This window comes from Entamoeba invadens, assembly GCF_000330505.1.
Source record: "Entamoeba invadens IP1 unplaced genomic scaffold scaff_1105074726403, whole genome shotgun sequence".
Lineage (NCBI taxonomy): Eukaryota > Evosea > Mastigamoebida > Endamoebidae > Entamoeba > Entamoeba invadens.
Window position 1 is genome coordinate 253,709 of NW_004440309.1, and position 20,440 is coordinate 274,148.

Genomic DNA, 20,440 nt, shown 5'->3' on the forward strand with positions numbered 1-20,440 from the left:
TTGAAGAACATACAACATAAGAACACCTCTGTATAACGAATAACATAAAAATGACTTATTACTTCTTTTTGGTTTGAGTAAGTAATAAAGTTTGAAAAGGATAATTTTATATTCTATTTCCTTTATAAATAGTCTAAAAGCAAAAGAATAATAAATTAATTTAAAAAAATTTTGAAAACAATATACGAAAACTAACCAAAAGAAACTGAAAAAGTCTTGTAATGAACTGAAAAAAATAAAATGATGGGGTTTTGCAAAACAGTCCTGATCATTACAGCCATACTTTACATCTCTTTGTTTGCTCTGAACGCTATCATCCCACCAAGGAATGCTTATTCCAAACATAGAGTGGTGTATGATGAATACCCAGTTTTGGTTGCACACAGAGGGGGCAGAGGAATATATCCTGAGAACACATTGGAAGCAATGCGGATCAGTTATAATCGATACCATGTTGATTTGTTAGAGTGTGATATTCAAATGTCAAAGGATGGCCACTTTGTTTTGCTTCATGACTTCTGGACAAATCGAACGACTAATGTGAATGCACAGGTACAAGATTTAACACTTGCAGAATTGAAGAAAATTGATGTTGGGTATTACTTTACAGAAGACGGCGTGACGTTCCCAATGAGAGGCAAAAATATTACATTCACCACTTTAGAAGAAATGCTCGACGAGTTCTATCAGAAGCCAGTGAAAATGTCAATTGAATTGAAGGACAAGAAAACGGAATCTGTGGATCGGCTGGTTGAAATATTGTCGAAGTACAAAGATATCAACAAACAGGTATGTATCGACTGCTCTAACCACCCAATGCAAAAGTACTTTAGAAGCAAAGTTGGTGATTTCTATTGCACGGAAAACGACGAAATTGAAGGCATAATGATGGGTCTTTTTGGTGTGTTAAAACTGTCAAGGCTCTATTACTTTATTCAACCAAACCCTGTTGAGTACTACTTTGCGCCATACAAATCGATGAGAGGGTTTGACTTTTTGGCTGATGAATTGTACAAAGTCCTTCAAAACGAGTTGGACTCGCCATTTATGTATTTTACTGTGAACAACGAACTTGAAATGGCAAGAGCAATCGCATTGAATGCAAAAGGAATCATCACAGATCGGCCAGACATCGCATTCAAAGTGTTCAACGCACTTAAAGTTAGAAACATCACTGAGAGCTACGAAAAGAAGTATGAACACTTCAACGTTCCTTCTAAAAGAACTTCATGGGAGTTTTCGACGTGGTACATGAAATGTTTGGAGTGGATTGGTGGTAACTTACCAATTGTCGCAATTTTGGGGATTATGATAAGTATTCCTGTCGGGTTGTTGTTGATCATTTTTAAAGTGGTGATCACGGTTGTTTGTTTTGTGGGTGGGGCATTCACTTCGAAGAAAAGACAATCACTGACTCAAGCAAACAACAATCATCGAAGAGCCTATGCGCCAAAACAAAAAACAAAATCAGAATAAAATTTCATTTATGTGTTTTGTTTACCACGATTTGGTAGTTGCCGATTTTTCAATCTATTTTTTGGCATTTTCATATTTTGTTCACGAAATAAGTGTTTTGGCTGTAAACCCTTATTTTCTCAAAATTAAATGATCAAATTTGTTTTGTTATGTATCATTATTATGTCGCAAAACATCATTTCCTCATAACTAAAAAGAGTTCTTATTGATCAATTAAAATCACTCACATCAGTAATGACAGACAACCAAATGACCAACACACAAATCAAAAATCTCGATGGACACGTCAAAGTTCTCGATGAAATAATTCAACTTGCGTTAAAAGAGAATCAAATACTATCGCGTGAATCTGAATTCTACCAGACGCAAAACATGAGTGTTGAGGAGAGCATGCAATCCCATAAATTCAAGCGCTGTGTTGAGCCGCCATACTAATTAAATTATTTCGACGCGTTTCTTTTGAGTTAACAAAACGTCCAAGTTATTGTTCCAAAGAAAGTGGATTTTGAATCAGGGCGGTTCGACGCACTTCGACCGTTGTACCGAAAGAATCGAAGCTGTTAAAACAAAACGCTGACATTTCCATACTTCTACGAATTGAGGAAAATATCAATGAATCAAAAGAATGAGAGACTATAGTTAATAGAACCATTTTTCTTCTACTACCTTCTTCCTCAAAATTTTTTGGAAAAAAAAAGAAGAAGAGCACTTCCACACTCCGAAGAATTCTCTCGAACCCCAAGAACACTGTCGAAAAGAAGATGAGTGATTTGGACAATCTTAGCCATTCACTGCTTGATGGAAGTGATCACCCCAAACGAAAATCCAGACAACACACCAACCCCTTTTATTGTCAAATTATATGAACTTGTGAATGACGAGAAGAGTAAAGACCTTGTTTGTTTATGACATCACATTTTATGTCTTATCGATAAGAAATAGTCCAAAAAAATAACCAAAATAACAGAAAGATATGCTGGTCACACGAACAGAACAGACCAGGCTTTGTCGTTCTCGAACCCGTACAACTCGCCGCAAACGTCCTTCCGAGGTTTTTTAAGCACTCCAATTTCAGTAGTTTTGTGAGGCAATTGAACATTTATGGGTTTCATAAAGTCGACCACCCCCTCGGACAGTGTTTTCACCACCCATGCTTCAAAGAAGGACATCCAGAGTTACTCTCGAAAATCCATAGACAACAACCAAAGCGCGCGGAAGCCGAGAACGCTGAGATGTATCGAAGCTTACTGCAACGGCTTGAAGAGTTGCAGAAGGAAAGCGTTTCGACTACTAATCAACTCCAACAGCTCAACACAATGCTTTTTTCATTGAAAGGTCGTATCGACGAAATGGAGGAGCGCATGCAGAGTATGACGGAATGTCTGTATTTCATTAATATGGACGAGTCGAGGTATGGACAACAAAAGAGAAATAACCCGCCGCCGGCTGCTCCGTCCTGGAAGTAACCTCTGTGTATTTGTTATACTTATTCATATGACCAAAAACAGTTCAAAACCATTCAATTGACTGAAATATAGCATACTTCTTGTTAACACTTTTATTATTCAAATACATTCATTACCACTTTTTAATCATTTGATAAGAATTGGAACAAACTGTTATTCCCCCGAATGAAACACTGCGGATAGGAATTCACCTTAACACCTTTAACTGTTTCTTCCGCATTTTCAAGAACTATATTCATCGACCCATCGATCAATGAGAGTTTCCCAATAAATTTACTCCCATCATTCAATTTCACTGTGCACTCATGTTGAAGCGCTTGCGTGAAAAATTGAACAGACTGAACTTCTGATGACATCGTATGGCTTTTGGAGTTTAATCTTAAGAATGTTTCTAGTTACTTCACTTTTTTAGTTATATTAGTATTATATATACTATACTTTTAATGGTTTGTGTATAATTAGTTTATATAATGTTAATGGTTTACTATTTTTAATTTAAAAAAAAAATGTATCTTTTTTCTACAAAAAAAAAAGTCTAATAATAGATGTTATTACGAATAAATAAACTATAAATTAACTTTACTTAAACTATATAGATGGCAATAATTTCAGTTGAAAAAATTTATAAAGAAACTTTGAAAGTTTAGAAAATTTTGGAAAATCTTTGAAAATGAAAAGTGAGTGAATAATGAGTGAAGAGCAGAACGTTGAGATTAAGACGTGGAAAGAGGTTGAAGAAGAGTGGTCAAAAAGTGAAGAAAACGACACAAAGACTTGCTCCAAAAAAGTTTGTTTTATAATTAATTCAATTTATTAAAAAATTGATATTATTACTTTATAATTATTCAATTAAATAACACAAGTAGGAATATGAAGAGTACTATCCATTATTCGTTCAATACGCAACACAATCCCCACAACATCGGTTTACACTCTTCCAAATCTATGACTCGTTGAAGTATTTGTGCCAAACAACAAAGGAATTTAATATACTCTTTTGGAGATATCTCACACAGGTACAACCTTTTTCATCAAGAGATGTCGTCCCAGTCACACTCCCACCACCCGAGAGTGAAAAGTGCTTCTTTAACTTGGAACTCAAGTTCCAACAGAACAAAATTTGTATTGAATTTCACTCGGAACTTGCCTTGTTTCGAGATAGAGATATTCCATCAAATACTGTCAACAGACATGCCACAATTCAAGGACTTTTCAATGATAAAATCAGTGCGCTTGTCCTCTCACTAGCAAGGTATAACAATTCCACACAAGTCCATATCAAGAATTTAGCAAAATATGATGTGCTCTTCGGGTCCTATGAGGATCAAGAGAAAACCGTTTTGGGTGATGAAAACAAATCGCTTTCATGTGGGGATTTTTATGTCACAAAGCACTCGAACTTGTTCTATAATCTTATTGTTCACTGCAAATTCGACCAACCATTTGTACTCGAAAATCCAGAAGAACACCAGAGGTTTTATTCTAATCTCATTTTCTATCTCCATCGGTGCAAAACGCAGGAATTATTCTTTTGTATGCACGAGCTAGATACATCGGAATTACCAAAAAGAATCACTTCGGTGTTTTCCGCAGTCAGACAAGCGATTTTGTACGATGGGTATACTTCCCTCCAGAAAATCGTCTTCATATGCCCAGACACCGACTTGAACTTAAAACAACTTAAAGACAACTTTGACAGTACTTTTCTCAATTGATTAATGTATCGCTTTCTTACACTTTACTTCAAACCAACGCACTCCAAACCAATCAATACACCTATCTTCATCTCACAACGTCATCAGTAATTTGTCGACTTTACTATCACTCCCTTTCTTCGACTTGCTTTGGAGCTTTGAAGTCTTCGTGATAATGTTACAGACAACTTTGTTTGCACCCGCAGGTTTTGGTTTTGTTACTTCTTTTTTTTCTTTGGTGTTCTTTTTCAATGCTATATGTGCTTTCTTTGGCTTCTCAATCTTCTGTGCTTGTGGTTTTTGATTCGGTTTACTCCTAGTGAAATCTTTAGGACGCAAATCACTTTTATTGGTATGAAATTTGTCGTCTTTGATACCTTTTGTACTTTTTGAGGTAGACTCCATTGTTCGCAACATTTGTTCGAATGAAGAAAACTCGACGGCGTTTCCCTTTTCAATTGTTTTCCTGATAACTTGAAAATTCTCTGTAACAAACCCAACGTTTTGGCTTATGACTGCAATATACTCAGACTGTTCAACCAACTTTTCTACGACTAAATTGAAGCCAATCTCCCGGTACATTTCTAAACAAGCCCGACACCGATCATCTACGATCGAGTTGATTCGGGAGCAATTGCCGAGAAACACAGAAAGGTACCAAATAATATGCCCGACCGAACATTCTTGCTCAATATATCGGTACGCTTTTATCGCTCTGCTTTTAACGATTCTCCCGAAGATGGACGTTGCCACCAGAGCGTCGAAATAGTGTTTTAACCCGTCGTGGGTGTACTTATTGGTTGTCAACGATTGCACCAGATTCACCCCTTTGGCAAACAAGTCGAACGCCCGATACATCATTCGCTCATATTGAAAGAAAACAGTGATTCGAAATTTGTTGTGCGTTAATTTGACAAGGTTCTTATACAATTCTTGTTCCGTATAAATTGCCCACCCCAAGTTTTTACAACACAATTTTTCGTTCATCATCATGTAAATGTTTTCTGGTATCGTAATTTCCTCTGATGGTACAGGCGTGTATGTACCACACACAAATTCTCTATAGTACTCCGTGAATGCACTCACAGTACCGGGATTGACAATATCGACATTTATCCATTCCATCCTTCTCTTCTGTAATTCTAGTTTTGGATTCCACACAAGTGTAACAGTAGGGTTAATCTATTCCCAAATATGCAGAAAATTCATTGTTTGGATGAGGGAAATCGCACTTTTGGGAAAGTACCATTAAACTACAATTAAACTATAATTAAATACTTGTTACACTATTATAAACTCAACAAGATGCACTTTCAATTCTGGTTCTCCCGTTTTGCTATGAACTTCATGAACGCATTGTAGTCGAGTCTGGTCTGCTTTTTGTTGAAGACTTGCTTGATGATCCGACCGTCTTGGATATAAATAATTCTGTCTGCGTAACACTCGATATCAGCGTTGTGTGTGACCATCAGGATAGTAGTCTTCATTTCCAAATTCAAGTCTAAGACAAGGTCCATCACTTCAATGGTGTTTTTTGTATCTAAGTCCCCCGTTGGTTCGTCCATCAGAAGTAATTCCGGCTCGTTGCAAAGTGCTCTTGCTATGGTCACTCGCTGTTGTTCACCACCAGACAGTTCGGAGGGCAAGTGATTCATTCGATCTTGTAATCCGACCATTTCAAGGAGTTTTATTGTTCTGTCGTGTCTTTCTTGTTTCTTCAATTTGCCTAATATTCGCATCGGTAACTCGACATTTTCATACGCAGACATAGTAGCCAGAAGGTTGTACGTCTGGAAGACAAAGCCGATTTTCTCAAGACGGAGGCGCGCTAATTTACTCTCCGCCGTTTTCTCATTAATTTCTTTGCCAAACAACGTTAAAGTCCCACCTGTCGGTTTGTCGATCATCCCTATCATATTCAAGCACGTTGTCTTTCCTCCACCGCTCGGTCCTCGAAGCATCACAAACTCCCCTTTTCGAATGGGAAGAATTTCACTTGTTTCATTCATAGTGATTCCGCGGACAGCGTAAACCCCTTCTTCACGTCCTTCAATATCATATTTCTTCTCTATATTAGTGACGGAGATCACCGGATCCCCAAATTGTTTTGTTTCATCTTTGTCTTTCTCTTTTGTCTTTTTCGCGTCTTCAAGGGCCGACTGATAAAACTCGGTGTCGATGATTTTAGTTGCTCCCGTGGGGTCGTTTTGATTCAATGGAATCATCAGGTAATGCACTCAAAGTTCTTTTTGTTTGAATTAATTATAGTTTAGATTTTTTATTAACTATAGAATCATTTTTCCTTGTCTTGAGCAATAGTAAATATTTATAATAAAGTATACTAATAAATAACATTAATTTATCTACAGAATCAATACCATTCTAATGCAACGAATTGCTTCATTCTAATCGCTTTCCCACAGGTAGTCTTACAGAGCGGATTCAACACAAGCTCCGGAATATCATATGTTGACTTTATACTTGGATGGACGGTAGCTGTCCCATCACTTAACACCCAAAATGCACCAACACAAGTCACAACAAAAGAATCTTCTTTTGTGGAGTGCATGATAACACTCTTAGTCGCATTAAAATCACTTTTGTAAGGACGAATAATCTTGTCTCGCCCGAAGATGAAAAAGTTGCTCTTTGTCGAGTTGACGATTTTTCTGTTGTGTTTATAACAGAGGGGGTCTTCATGGTAAAACCCAAACCATTCATTTTCATTTGTTCTGACCAGAATCATTATATGACTTTTCATACCGACACATTCGTTGAATTCCCTTGCAGAAAGGGAGTTGTTTTGTAATGAGAAGAGTACTCTACAATTTTCATATCCCGTTTCTTTTATGAATCCAGAGAGGATCTCGGTGGTCTTCATTCGATTCTCAAAGACAGGCTGTATATTTGGCTCTGAAAGAGCTCTTTTCTTTCTTGCATCTTTACTCGACATCTTTGGTAATTTTTGTGAGCCTTTATGGTGATTCAACAATTCAAAACTCGACCGTGTAAGAACTCCAGATGTTGGAGAATAAGACGGGGAATATACAACTCCAGTTCGTGGAGTTACAGTCGAATGTGAATGGAATAGTACTTTTCCTGATGGAGTTAATGGTTCACTTGTGTTCTCAAATATCACAGGAATTAATTCCTTTGAACTAGAATTTGGTGTTTGTACCTTTCGAGTCAAAACAGCCTCTTCGTTACCCATTGAACAATGACTTACTAGTTTGCCCCTTTATATAACTCAAACCCAATTCGAATAAGAAAAATTTATTATAATTAACCCAAAATTGCAATTTTTAATTACATAATTGTTTGAGTCTTCTTTTAAAGTGTAAATTACACTGAAAATGGCTTTTTTTATTTATCTGCACTTTTAGCAAACGAAGAAATAATCTTACAAAAGTTTCAGCGGATTATTTTCATCGAAAACAGTTTTATTGCCAATAAATAAAAACATTTATTAATTGGAAAATACCCGAGGTGATGGTCTTTTTAAATCAATTATAAATTGTTATTTTTTGCTCGATATTTCTTTTTCACAAATAAAACATTCACTTTGTTATTGTATTTTTCTAACTCTTTATTTTTGGTAAAATCCCCTGATCGCAGTTTTCTAAACAAGTGTAATATATTTCTTCGTCCCAAAAATGGGTTTTATTAAAAGTAATAGTTCATATATTATGATTTTTTGATTCTTTAATTACTATTTTTTTAATTAAATGTGGCGTATTTTTGGGAAGGACTGCCATGCCGGTTATAGTTATGTGAATGGCATAGATCTCAAGTTAGTTGCTTTTAGAAATGACAAAATCGGTTTTGTAAATACCAATCTCCTCTTCCAAAATTGTCCTAACAATTATTTTGTTTTACAAAGTGGTTTTATTTTCTATTTTAAGCTAAACACGTCATAGATATTGGCCAATCATTGAAATGGGTTTATTATATTAGTTTAATTATAATAAAAAGTATTACTATTGTTATTATTTTTTAACTCGAGAAACCAGAAATAAACATTGGAAGTTGTGTGAAACATTCAAAAAACTATAAATAATAATATAAGGTATCATATAATATATGAAATGTTATTTCAACCAGCATATAAAAGTTCACATAATAAAAATTAATTTCAGTATTGATTTAAACTATTTTTTTTCTTGAAGAGTCAAAAAAAAAACAAACTAAAATTTTATTATAGATTTAAATTATTAGCTTTAAAATTTATATTATTATTTGTATAATTAAATTATCAAACTGTCATAACAATTTTTTACCAGTTTTGATTAACAAAATAAAAAAAAAGTTTTTTTACCACTAAAAATGAGGAAGATTTCTTCAAATACAAGGCGATATAAATACTTTTTTTAGTACAATTCAGAACAATTGTGAATTTTATTATTTTAATAATAAACTTTAATTTATTATAATTAACTTAATAATATTATTTGTTTAAATTATTATTATTTTAAATAAAATCAATTAAAATTTTTTCACACAAAACATTTCAAAACACCATTATATTGTTATATATACCATTTTGTTTCAAAAATGTTATTTAAACAATAAAACGGGAAAGAAAAAATGAAGGTTTTAATAGCGTTTTTCGATACTAATTTTGATAATAAAATTATTAGGTGCGAAGCCTATTAAATTGGTTAATTAATTTAATTAATTTGTAATGTTGAAATACAATAGTATCTTTTTCTTGAAAAACAAAAGAGTAATTTGAAGATCTTTCGTTAATTCGACAACTTGCTTTCGGCAATGGGGACTGTCTAATACCAATTCCCTGTTTTTAGTGACAAGAATACTTCTGTACTAACGAGAAATAAACATCACTTGAAAATGAAAAAGTGGAACATAGTAACATCGAATCCCAAAAAATGAAAAAGAACTGATTATTAGAAAATGGCTACTGGAGATGACGAGTATAAGGTCGAGCTCCACAAAGTTGTTTTAGTCGGGGATGGTGGTGTCGGTAAATCAGCTATAACTATACAACTTACGCAAGGCCATTTCATCGTTGATTATGACCCCACAATTGGTTTGTTATGTCTAGTATTCATAACAAGTAAATGTATTATATTATTAGTATTATATCACACAATTATAATGTATTATACTAAATATTATCAACAATAGTACAAGATATAACTCTCCAGAGAATTGTTACCGAAAAACTTTGACTGTGGACAATCGCATTTGTGTGTTAGATATTGTTTGTTCTCCGTCTTTGAAATCAAATAATAATTGTTAGTAAACAATCTATTAACAATTAGTTAGATACTGCTGGACAAGAAGAGTATGCCAGTATGCTCGACCAGTACTTTAGAAACGGTCATGGATTTCTTATTGTATACAGTGTGACTGATAGAAACAGTTTTGAAAGCATTAAGAATTATCAAAGTAAAATATTGCGAGTGAAAGAAGCGTCGAATTTCCCGATTGTGTTTGTTGCAAATAAAGTCGACTTGGTGAAAGACCGCGACGTCACCGAGAAGGAAGGCAAAGAGAAAGCAACTGAACTCAAAGTGGAGTATATTGAGACTTCTGCAAAGAACAAATTAAACATCGAAGAAGCGTTTTATACCCTTGTTAGATCTATTCGAAAGCAACACACCACAACCGATTCCGGGGAGAGCGAAGACAAGAAGCCGAAGAAGAAAAAGAAAGGCGGATGTTTTTTGCTTTAATTATCTGTTGAAAGAGAAGTAATTTAATACTTTTATAGTTTTCACGTGTTTCTTTGTTGAATACAAACAAAGAAACAAAAAGTCGGACAAAACAAACTAAAAATAAAAATCAAATCGTAACGTTGGCTGGTATTTGAGCGTTGTATTGTTTGCATTGTGCAAGTTTGTCCGCAATCATCTTAGATGTCCTTTCGTCAAGTGCGCGCATGCGCTTGATAGCTTCCGAAAGGTCGTAAATGCACTTTGTGATATTAGCGGTTGTTTGCTTTTCGGTGGGTTGAACTGCAGTGGTTTTTGGGGTAATGGAGGGCTGAGCAGTTGGTTTATTGGTTGTATTGATGACGACTTTTCCATCACCCATAACAGTTGTTTGGTATTGTCCTTTGACAAACTCGGACCCGGTTGTGTTGATATAAATATTGACCGTATCAGCATTCAGGCATGGTGACTCGTTTATCCACGACATTTTGTCTTTTTCAGTTTTATCGTTCCAACTTTGAAATCTTGAGATACTTAATTAATGCATTGATTACTTGATTTTACTTCAAAAAGTGACAAATATAACATTTGAATACCAAAAAACAAAAACAAAAAAGAAAAACATTTTCATCGTTTTTTGAATAACAAAAATAAATGTAAAAGTTACTTTGAGCCTTCAAATATGGCCTCATACTCTATCATTCCTTTGTCTGCCACTGTGTTAGTCAAATCCACTGTTAGAGTTTCGCTCTTCCAGTTCTTTTCTTTCAAGCTGAATTTTTGGATTCGTTTTTCAGGGTTGTACAGTGAGACCTTACCATTAGTTGCTCCTTATCAAAGAGCTGTAATGAAACTATATTAAATAATTTGTACAACTAAAAATTATAGTTTGTGACAAAAAGAACAAACGACATAAATAATTGCTATTCCCTTCTGCGCAGCAAACGATGAAAACGACTTCGGTAATAAGCCAGAATTGTCGGCCACATACATCGCTGTAACTCCCATCTCAGAAATGTCGGTATAAATTATTTCCGAAAATGGAGGAAGGAGTGGCGCGTGTGAAACAGGAACAACTCGCTTCTCTGTTATATATCCAAAACACGGCAAACCAGGATATAACAAACAGTGTTGAACAGCTCGGCGGATTTCAACGTCTGTCATATGAATTCAGAGTTTCTTTTTTCCAACAATGGCACGCCCGGGTTGGCGTGACGGGTATTTGAAGACATTAGAAAGAAATATTAATTTTTACTAGTATTATAATTAAGTATAAGTATTAATAATATTAATAATAATAAGTATTATTAATAAGCGAGTTTCTATTTAATGGAAAAATAATTAGCGAGCCATTTTTCAGAGTATTTGAAGGTAAAAAGAGGGAAATAAAAACGTTAAATTACAAAAAATCAGAAAAAAAAAAGCTCATTAAAAAAAAGAAGAAATAACACATAAATAATAACAATATAACAAGACTTCAGTAAGTCTGACTTCTCTCCCACTCCCCGAGTTTTTCCAAAGACGACGAGGAGAATGAATGTGCGAAAGACTTCTGGAAATGACCTGCGAGTGTGTTTTCGGTATCGAGGGAGTTTTCATAGTCTGAAAAGACGATGTTTGCGAAGACTGGTTTCATCTGAACGGATTTGGTGTTGCAAGGAGGTCTTGTTGGTGGTGTTTCGAGCGAACCTGAATCAGTGAAAGACTCAAGTTGAGTTTCAGGAGCAATATAATCGGAGTAACTGTAGAGTAACACGTCGTCTAAAATGTCTGTTTGTGATGTTGTTATCATCTTGACTCTTATTATTATTTAGAGTTAACCCCCCTATTTATACTACAATCTCCAAGAAAAAATAGATAGAAAAAGTTATGCAAAAGTGGACAAAACAGCAAAAAAAGTCCACTCTTTCTATCTTGATTGTTTGATGTAAAATGCACAATTACATTATTATTATTAATTTATTATTAAAGATAAAATGTATTTATATTGCCGTTAATAGCACTGGAATTACGGGAAATTTGTGGATGGTAATTGTACGTCACTTTTTTAGAATGACAAATTCATTCTTTTATTACATATTATTGTTAAACAAAAACAATTCATTTAGAATCTTGTGTCACTTGTTCATCAAGAAAACATCATGTACTTTTTTGCAACATTTCTTACTCCACATAACTTTGGCTTTGTCAAAGACAGATAATTATTTCTACCAAACTATATTATTGTAATTGAAATGTTATAATTTAATAGCTTTTGATAAAACTTTCTTCTGGAATTCTAAAGGGGTGCAAAAAAGTCTAAAAATTTTTTTATTTTGTGTTATTAAATAACACAAATCAAAAAATTAATTTTTTAATAATAACTCAATAGTTTGTAATTAATATATAATAAACTATATATAAAATTATATCACTATTTATTTTTATATTTTTTCAAATTTTTGAAGCAAAAACTCGGGAAAATAAAAATATTAAACTTTTCTTGACCAAGAAAAATCTACTTACAAAAATGATCATTAAAATCCCATCTTTTCAGGAAAAATAGTCAAATAGAATGGAAAAGTCATACCTCAAAAAATAATCTGAAATGTATTTTAATTAATATTCTTAAAATAACAAAAACGTCAAAAGTTTTGAAACCAAATAGTAATAATAAATTTTAAGTTCTATGACACTCACAAAAGAAAGCTAACATGTTTACAGATAGTAGAAAAATAGGGTGTCAGGAATAAATTGGGTGTCAAATAAATTAGGGATTAGTTAATGTAAAAAAATGGGTTTTGTTTTTTTTATTTTTTCCCCTCACAAAAAAAATATGAAAAACCATTAAATAACTCAAAATCAATCTGACACCCAATTTATTCTTGACACCCAAATTTTATACTATCTGTAATATATTTAACAATAAAATATGAAAACGTCAATGTATTTCTATTTTTATCTTAATAACATATTTATAAATTATAATAACATTTACTTTTAAATTAATTAAATTGTTTTATTATTATTAACTATATTTTTAAATGAATATAATTATAAAACAAGAAAAATCAAATCAGTGCTTTTCAAAGAGCGATTGGACTAAACTGTCGCACATTTTATACATTCTCAATCGAAGGACATTCTCCATCACGTCAAGTTCTTCTGGTGTAAGCTTTGCCTTTAAATTTTCCCACTTGGTGTTGATAGAAGGGGGTAATGAATTTTCTATTTTACATTTGTCCTCACTGCTCTCGCTCAGTTCTTCGTCGGAGTACTCAAGAAGCCCGTCCTCGTCGTCGTAACCAAGAGGACCAACAGACTTTGCAAGGAGTTCCGCAACCTTTGCAATGTCACCGTTTGCCTGTGCGATGCATTCCTCTACAAGTCCGTTGTCGAGGTGTGGGAAATTTATTTTTGGTATCTGTTTGTCGCCACCACTCAAAGGGTTCTCCATTTTGTTTTTTTCAATCTCTACACTCATATTTTGAGATGTTATATTTAATGATATAATTTTACTATAATGACGAGCGTGGAACAAAAGCACATATAAGCAAATAAATTACTCAGCTAGAGTTGGATTCGCTAAGCCTCTCCTCTTGAACTTTCTTAATTGTGTCGACGTCAATCTCAACATCGCTCTTCTGAACATCATCAGCAATCTTCTTCTCCTTCCCTTTAACAAAACAATCAAGCACATAAGTGATTGTGCAACCAGTCACTGCGATACCAGTCCAAATCACTCCAACCCATTGCGACCAATCTAAATTATCCGTTGCTGTGGAAATGGCACCAGCGATGACAGGAGACAAACAACACGTCAACTCACCTACACACTCGACCAACCCCATCATAAGACCTTTACGCTTCTCAGAAACCTTTACCGAGTACAACACATTCATCTGCAAATCAAGACCAGAGATGAAGCCGGTTGGAACTGCAAAAATCAAACAGATCCACCCAACCTTGATGAAATTGATACCAATGCACACACCGCCAAGGATTAATGACATCACTATGCTTATCCACATCTTGTATTGCCACACTTCCACGTACCCTATCACTAAGAAACAGATGGTCTGAGAAAAGTAGATCACCCCAAGGAAAACACTGAGATACACTTCAGGGTCTGGGCTGATGCCTTCCAATATCACTCCTTCGTCAACAGCAAATAGAATGTATTGATTGCAAATGATCGCGATCGTACCGTAAACGTGGAAATGGAGAATGAGCGCATTGATGAAGTAAAACAGAATGTATTTCGGAGGTTCGGGGTGGTTGATACGTTTCAATTTTTGAAGGAATGTGACTTTTTCTTCGTTTGCTGTTTGTGAACTATCCTCTGGAATATCTGAGCGCTGTGCTAGTTCACTCAACTCTGTCTCTTTCACTTTATCGGTCTTGCCTTTTTCTTTCTTGGGCCGCTCTGTCAAGTTGTTCTTGCTCGGGAAGAGAGGGAAAACGACGAATGCGAAGAGCGTCATACCACCACACAAGAGCAACGACGAATTGGATCCAAGTTGTACTTTCAAAGTGCCACCCAACAAAAACCCAATTGCTTTACCAAGACTCCACACTAATTGTTAATCTGTGATGATATCGATTTTCAAGAACACAAACCAAGCGCAAAGATCGAAAGTTTATTGTTTTCCTCGCCTTTGTACGATTCGTTTGTAATTAAACACTCACACGGCGACCAGAAAAAAGCAAGGGCAGCGGACTGTTGAATTAACAAAAAGTAAATCGGGAGAATTGACTGCGTGTCGATGTATATAATTCCAATCGTCAAACTGCAAGTTGCTTGCAGAATGAACGAGATGCGGCACATTAGGGCAGGGTCTGTCTTATCAGCGATCAGCCCCATGAACGGCGAGACTATTCCCGTGAGTCCAAATGTAATTCCAGAAGAAAGTGCTATTTCAAAAGAGTTTGCTTTTCGGTCTTGAAGTAACAACGGCACAACCTAATTGTTAATTTTACCCATTGCACCCAGTCTCAGAGCTTTTGTTATAATGTGACAAAATTACGCTGTCCCTGTCAAGCATTAACACCAAAAACGACGTTTTAATAAAAAAACTATCAAACCAACCAGAAAAAATATGTTGACATATTCATCATGAACCCTCCGATGTAGTACCTCAAGAAGTTGGTCTTCTTTGTGTAGTAGGTCACCTTCTTAAGTGTGCTCAAGAACGTCATGTGCTTTTAGTTTTCATTTTTCCTATTATTCTACTCCCTTCCTTCTAACAGTCTCGATAAAATAAGAAGTGTGGAATTGAATGCTTTTTATTAAACTATTTACCAAATTGTGTACCATAACTAAAAAATGTACTATAATTTTAATTGTTATTTACCAATTTGAATGATACACTTAAACAATATGAGAATGCATCCTTATGAATAAAATATTTTTTGAAACTAATATTATTAGTTATAGTAAATATATAATAAATGTATAATTAAAAAAAGTTAACAAAACACCCTTTTTCGTAAAACAAAATTCATCGAAATTTGATGGTATTATTTACTAATAATATTTTGGTTGATTTGCATAGAAAAGTTATTAATTAATTATAATTGAATTAATTATAATTAATAATAGAACAAGTCAAACAAATCGCTTGCTTAAATCTTTTGATCCACAAGTGTGATATGCGAATCCGAGACTGTTCTTACATTACGTGGTCTTTCTCCTCTAGTAGAGACCCTGCAACTCTTTGGTCTACACTCGTTGCCTTGATCGATTCGCAGTATTTTGTCGAACCAATCTTTGTTGATTGTTTTCATCGCTTTCACCTCCTTTCTCAGCTCAAGCATCTTCTTTTTGCTTTCATATTCTTTCTCCGTCTTCTCTTTCAATGCGTCGATTTTTTGCTTTAACTGATCGTCGGCAACCTTCTCGGAAATGGAGATCTTATCGACGTCTTCCTCCTTCACAGCAACAACCAATTCCGAAAGGACCAATACCAAACTTTCCATAAGTGATGGAAGAGAGTAATTGAAGCAATCCAAAAAGTCGGGGAAGTTGAATGGGTGGTCGACGTATTCGAACTGTTCAAAGCAGATATTCTCCGTGTTAATTTTGAGGACAGAGGCCTTGTTCTGATACGCGTCACAATAGTTTGGAGCAGAGAACACAGTGATGCATGGGGGCAAATCGATGTTCTGCATGAAGTAGTGCAACTTGAACCCTTCCTCCATAACTTGATGTGCTCTAACTAAGCAAATCAAGTCATTTTTGTTGAGGAAAGTAAGGAGTCCTCTGAGGCCAAACATGACACTTGTTTGTCTCAACGTGTTATCCACAAAATCAGTGTTGAGCCAAGCGTCGACTCTTCTCTTATCCATTGTCTCTGGGTGTGCTTGGTCGAATGGATCAGCCCACAACAAGTCACACATTGGGCCAGACGTTGGTGGTTCTGTGAATCTATTAATGGTGTCGTATTGCTTCAAAGTCTGCAATTGTGGTGATATCCCGCCGTGGGTACACAAGAATCTCCCAAGTCCATTTCCCTCGACCAAAGCAGCGAGTGGTAATGAGTCAAACAAGTTATGGATGTTCTGGAGTAATTCAGTCGAGTTGTATTTGTACTCACACTCGATGTTAAATGTCATGTTCTCCGTCATCATTCGACTCTCGTGGTTCCCTCGAAGTAAATGGAATTTCTCGGGGTACGTGAGTTTGAGTGCTAAGAGGTAGAAAAGGACTTCACACCCAAAGTCGCCTCTATCAACGTAGTCTCCCAAAAAGAGGTACCCACAGGAGTCATTTTTGGTGATATCAAAGATAGTCAGCAAGTCATAGAATTGGCCATGGATATCACCACAGACATATATTGGTGCTTCAAGGACTAACATATTTGGCTCTGCAGAAAGTTGTTTAGTAGAACGCTGAACCAATTCCAATGCACATTCTGTGGTCAATTTACCTTCGCGTTGGAAGTGGTTTTTCAGTAACTTCAAGTTGATCTTCCCGTCGTCGGTGAATAACATATTCTTTTGAAGTGGACGAGTTTCTATATTGAACCGAGTATCGACTAGACGCGTTCCAACATTTGCTGGGGTGTACTCTTCATGCGTCTTTAAACTGTTTTTTAGTGTGATGTTCATTTGTGACATAACGTGACTAAGTAAAGAGAACAAACAACTCCCCATTTGCTGGATTACATGTGGTGACACTCTCATATTTTTGTAGTGTGGGGCGTTTAAAACGAGGGACCTGTTGGTTGTGAATTTGAATACCTTTCATACCTTCTTCTATTCACAGTTTTTAGTTCACTTCTTTTTTATTTGGTCACGATATTCTAGAGTAAAGCTAAATTCTTATTAGAATTCTAGTTGAAGGAAAACCGCCAACTTGCGAGAACTTGTAAATTATTGTAAATTATTAAATTCCGTTTGTCTTTGAAAAAACTCTTTGGTTATGGAAAATGAAAAAAGTCTATTTTTGTGATGAAAACTAAACTGGTATCCACAATTTGGTGTTACTGTATTAAATTGTTTATCATTCTTTCTAATTTATATATTGTTTTGTGTGAACTATCGGGTTATATTCTTATCACATTTTTGGTTTGAATTTATTGATATATTAAGAAACTGGAAATTAACCTTCGGTTGGTAATTATCATTTTGTTAATAATTAATTTTATTATATTTATAATATTAATTGTCTTTTACTCCAAATGGAATGAGTTATATTATTAAATAACAAATACTATAAGATAATTAATAAAAATTTAATAAGACAATCAGTATTTTAAGTCTAGAATTCGTTTTAAAAGGCTTATTAATTCCCCACAACTAAAAAGTCAACAAGAAAACTTAATTATATTAATATTTAAAATTATTCATTTATTATATTTTATAACTATTAATTGAATTTAAAATATATAATTGTTAAATAGTTTAAAAAAACAGTAATAATATTATAATAATAATAATTAGTTACTAATTAATTAAGTTTTATGAATTATTTTTTTAACGAGGTAAACATCTATTTAAAAGTAACACTTATAGTATAATTATAATATTTATATTATAATGATAGTGCCAAAAACTGATAAAAAGAATCCATTAAATAAAAGAATCCAGAAATTAGAATTAAACTAAAAAAGATAAACCTTAAGTATATGTCGGACAAACTTGAGGCACTGAAACAACAAATTAATAAATATTTAGAACAGATAAAACGGCAGAGCCAAAATGGGCAGGGCCCACAACAAGTAGTCAACCAACTTTCTGTTATTCTTCTTCAGTTTGTCGACGCGACAATTGAAATGAGCATACAGAAGGGTCGCGATAACGACGGTGAGATCACAACAACAACTTTGGACGTCTTCAGAAATTTGTTGTCATTAGTCAACGTCAGTGCAACTAATGCGACTATCCCCATTGTGTCTTCTGCTCTTCATTTCCTCAATTATCACCACAACTTCACCGAGATGGACAACTTCATCTCGTCGGCACAGAACATCACAACAAATAACATTTCATTAATTAATTACTGCATGTTCAATTACTATGCTGGAGTGACTATGCTAATCAAAAACATGACTGTGGAGGCGTTCAACTACTTATCTAATGCGATCCAATACCTTGAATCAGGTACTCGGAATTACAGAAATTGTTTGATCCCCCTTGTTGTCTTACAATTAAGAAAAGGGATATACCCCCCTCGCAGTCTTATTTTAGAGAATAACCTGGAAGATGTTTATGGTACTTTGATAACCGCAGTCCAACGGGGTGACGTTGCTACATTTGAGAAAGAGACAAAAAGAAATGAAGTGTTCTTCATTCAGCATTGCCTCTTTTTATTAGTCGAGTCGCTCAAGCTGATCACATACCGAAATCTCTTTAACACAGCCAGACAAATAGTTAATACCACGAAAGTCCCATATTCCGCCTTTTTAAATGCATTAAAAGAAGTCGGGAAAGAGTCTTCGGAGATGGAACTTGAATTTGTCATGTGCAACTTGATCTTTAAAGGGATTATGAAGAGTCAACTGTACCACGAACACAAAATAGCCGTCTTATCGCCGGAGGATGCTTTTGTTTTCTTCGATCAAGTAAAATAACCGAGTTTGATTGATTTTAATTAAATTTATTATTAAATTTATTATTATTTTAATAAATATTTTTATTATTATTTTTATTATTAAATATATTATTAAAACAATATATTGATAATAAAATTATTTTAATGTAGTTGTTACAAACAACGAAATGCAAAGAAAGATAAATTAGAAACAAATTATAAATTCCTTGTCATAGTGACAGCTGGAATGCCATTGAAATCAGTGGTCGCACCAGTTAAGTTGAATCCAACCTTGAAATACATTCGATGGATATCTTCTAATGCATCCAAAGTGACCATTTTGCCATCAAAGACTTCTTTAATTCGATCACATGTATGACTGATCAACTTCTGGCCAAAACCTTTTCCTCGCATTCGCTTGGGAACAAGGACACGAGCAATGCGATATACACCTTCTTCTTCATGGATAACTCGACAATAAGCAGCAAGACCATCTTCATCCCAGCCAAAGCTATGGAAACAATACTCGTCGACTTCGTCCATTGGGGGATGTCCTAAATCTTTCTCACCATTTGAAGAAAAGACTGAGTCACGAAGGTTATATACTTCTTCTCTCTCGTCCTCGTTGAATTGGTGAAGTTGTTTGAAGTGCCATTCGACCGCCATCTTAAAGTGAATATGAATTAAGCCTAGTCACCCCTTTTTATATCATCCATTGTATTTTTGGAAAACAAACTTCCAATTCTGCACAAAAAAGTCCGTTTTTTCGGGGTTTGATAATTATCGAGAAATTTCGATAAAACACGATTCGAAGACTCGCGAACATCTTAGAATGTATTATTTTCAAAAAAATTCATTTTTTTCTAATTGTAGGAATATATTTCCTCTTTTTCTGGAAATATTATCACAATAAAGTGTTATAACGGCAATTTGTGTTTTTGGTGGTAACATGGAATTAATTGGGTATAATACAGGATTTTGTATACCTAATTGTCGGGGGTTTGGAAAACAACGTTTTGTTTTGTTAAAATTGCAGTTTGGTTTTTTTCCAAAAATATGTTGACTGTTTCTATAGGAACAAAAACCCAAAAATTTAAATGGTTCTAAACTATTATA

At 34.5% G+C, this 20,440-nt stretch overlaps 16 protein-coding genes across 16 annotated transcripts; 5 read left to right on the forward strand and 11 right to left on the reverse strand.

Moving 5' to 3' along the window:
* Window positions 1-243: 243 nt before the first annotated feature.
* Window positions 244-1,476, forward strand: EIN_391450 (glycerophosphodiester phosphodiesterase, putative; the record flags this gene model as incomplete). Its single annotated transcript, XM_004256213.1, has 1 exon — window positions 244-1,476. The coding sequence occupies one exon, from the start codon at window positions 244-246 to the stop codon at window positions 1,474-1,476; it is 1,233 nt and encodes a 410-aa protein (XP_004256261.1).
* A 798-nt stretch (window positions 1,477-2,274) lies between these two features.
* On the forward strand, window positions 2,275-2,942 carry EIN_391460 (heat stress transcription factor C-1, putative; the record flags this gene model as incomplete). Its single annotated transcript, XM_004256214.1, has 2 exons — window positions 2,275-2,373; window positions 2,448-2,942. 2 exons carry the CDS (start codon window positions 2,275-2,277, stop codon window positions 2,940-2,942), a joined length of 594 nt encoding a protein of 197 aa, XP_004256262.1.
* A 53-nt stretch (window positions 2,943-2,995) lies between these two features.
* EIN_391470 (small nuclear ribonucleoprotein f, putative) lies at window positions 2,996-3,298 on the reverse strand (the record flags this gene model as incomplete). Its single annotated transcript, XM_004256215.1, has 2 exons — window positions 2,996-3,021; window positions 3,094-3,298. 2 exons carry the CDS (start codon window positions 3,296-3,298, stop codon window positions 2,996-2,998), a joined length of 231 nt encoding a protein of 76 aa, XP_004256263.1.
* A 332-nt stretch (window positions 3,299-3,630) lies between these two features.
* EIN_391480 (hypothetical protein) lies at window positions 3,631-4,657 on the forward strand (the record flags this gene model as incomplete). Its single annotated transcript, XM_004256216.1, has 2 exons — window positions 3,631-3,729; window positions 3,809-4,657. The coding sequence occupies 2 exons, from the start codon at window positions 3,631-3,633 to the stop codon at window positions 4,655-4,657; spliced, it is 948 nt and encodes a 315-aa protein (XP_004256264.1).
* A 72-nt stretch (window positions 4,658-4,729) lies between these two features.
* Window positions 4,730-5,761, reverse strand: EIN_391490 (hypothetical protein; the record flags this gene model as incomplete). Its single annotated transcript, XM_004256217.1, has 1 exon — window positions 4,730-5,761. One exon carries the CDS (start codon window positions 5,759-5,761, stop codon window positions 4,730-4,732), a length of 1,032 nt encoding a protein of 343 aa, XP_004256265.1.
* A 188-nt stretch (window positions 5,762-5,949) lies between these two features.
* On the reverse strand, window positions 5,950-6,861 carry EIN_391500 (ABC transporter, putative; the record flags this gene model as incomplete). The annotated part of the gene is made up of 1 exon (XM_004256218.1): window positions 5,950-6,861. The coding sequence occupies one exon, from the start codon at window positions 6,859-6,861 to the stop codon at window positions 5,950-5,952; it is 912 nt and encodes a 303-aa protein (XP_004256266.1).
* A 146-nt stretch (window positions 6,862-7,007) lies between these two features.
* Window positions 7,008-7,589, reverse strand: EIN_391510 (hypothetical protein; the record flags this gene model as incomplete). Its single annotated transcript, XM_004256219.1, has 1 exon — window positions 7,008-7,589. One exon carries the CDS (start codon window positions 7,587-7,589, stop codon window positions 7,008-7,010), a length of 582 nt encoding a protein of 193 aa, XP_004256267.1.
* A 1,958-nt stretch (window positions 7,590-9,547) lies between these two features.
* EIN_391520 (hypothetical protein) lies at window positions 9,548-10,332 on the forward strand (the record flags this gene model as incomplete). Its single annotated transcript, XM_004256220.1, has 3 exons — window positions 9,548-9,683; window positions 9,802-9,857; window positions 9,919-10,332. 3 exons carry the CDS (start codon window positions 9,548-9,550, stop codon window positions 10,330-10,332), a joined length of 606 nt encoding a protein of 201 aa, XP_004256268.1.
* Window positions 10,333-10,441: 109 nt separating this feature from the next.
* On the reverse strand, window positions 10,442-10,798 carry EIN_391530 (hypothetical protein; the record flags this gene model as incomplete). Its single annotated transcript, XM_004256221.1, has 1 exon — window positions 10,442-10,798. The coding sequence occupies one exon, from the start codon at window positions 10,796-10,798 to the stop codon at window positions 10,442-10,444; it is 357 nt and encodes a 118-aa protein (XP_004256269.1).
* Window positions 10,799-10,974: 176 nt separating this feature from the next.
* EIN_391540 (hypothetical protein) lies at window positions 10,975-11,475 on the reverse strand (the record flags this gene model as incomplete). Its single annotated transcript, XM_004256222.1, has 2 exons — window positions 10,975-11,124; window positions 11,221-11,475. 2 exons carry the CDS (start codon window positions 11,473-11,475, stop codon window positions 10,975-10,977), a joined length of 405 nt encoding a protein of 134 aa, XP_004256270.1.
* A 313-nt stretch (window positions 11,476-11,788) lies between these two features.
* On the reverse strand, window positions 11,789-12,103 carry EIN_391550 (hypothetical protein; the record flags this gene model as incomplete). Its single annotated transcript, XM_004256223.1, has 1 exon — window positions 11,789-12,103. The coding sequence occupies one exon, from the start codon at window positions 12,101-12,103 to the stop codon at window positions 11,789-11,791; it is 315 nt and encodes a 104-aa protein (XP_004256271.1).
* A 1,263-nt stretch (window positions 12,104-13,366) lies between these two features.
* Window positions 13,367-13,774, reverse strand: EIN_391560 (hypothetical protein; the record flags this gene model as incomplete). Its single annotated transcript, XM_004256224.1, has 1 exon — window positions 13,367-13,774. The coding sequence occupies one exon, from the start codon at window positions 13,772-13,774 to the stop codon at window positions 13,367-13,369; it is 408 nt and encodes a 135-aa protein (XP_004256272.1).
* Window positions 13,775-13,856: 82 nt separating this feature from the next.
* EIN_391570 (hypothetical protein) lies at window positions 13,857-15,489 on the reverse strand (the record flags this gene model as incomplete). The annotated part of the gene is made up of 3 exons (XM_004256225.1): window positions 13,857-14,866; window positions 14,911-15,253; window positions 15,376-15,489. 3 exons carry the CDS (start codon window positions 15,487-15,489, stop codon window positions 13,857-13,859), a joined length of 1,467 nt encoding a protein of 488 aa, XP_004256273.1.
* Window positions 15,490-15,915: 426 nt separating this feature from the next.
* Window positions 15,916-17,539, reverse strand: EIN_391580 (serine/threonine protein phosphatase 2B catalytic subunit, putative; the record flags this gene model as incomplete). The annotated part of the gene is made up of 2 exons (XM_004256226.1): window positions 15,916-17,377; window positions 17,436-17,539. 2 exons carry the CDS (start codon window positions 17,537-17,539, stop codon window positions 15,916-15,918), a joined length of 1,566 nt encoding a protein of 521 aa, XP_004256274.1.
* Window positions 17,540-18,419: 880 nt separating this feature from the next.
* EIN_391590 (PCI domain containing protein, putative) lies at window positions 18,420-19,364 on the forward strand (the record flags this gene model as incomplete). The annotated part of the gene is made up of 1 exon (XM_004256227.1): window positions 18,420-19,364. One exon carries the CDS (start codon window positions 18,420-18,422, stop codon window positions 19,362-19,364), a length of 945 nt encoding a protein of 314 aa, XP_004256275.1.
* Window positions 19,365-19,540: 176 nt separating this feature from the next.
* EIN_391600 (hypothetical protein) lies at window positions 19,541-19,990 on the reverse strand (the record flags this gene model as incomplete). The annotated part of the gene is made up of 1 exon (XM_004256228.1): window positions 19,541-19,990. One exon carries the CDS (start codon window positions 19,988-19,990, stop codon window positions 19,541-19,543), a length of 450 nt encoding a protein of 149 aa, XP_004256276.1.
* Window positions 19,991-20,440: the final 450 nt, after the last annotated feature.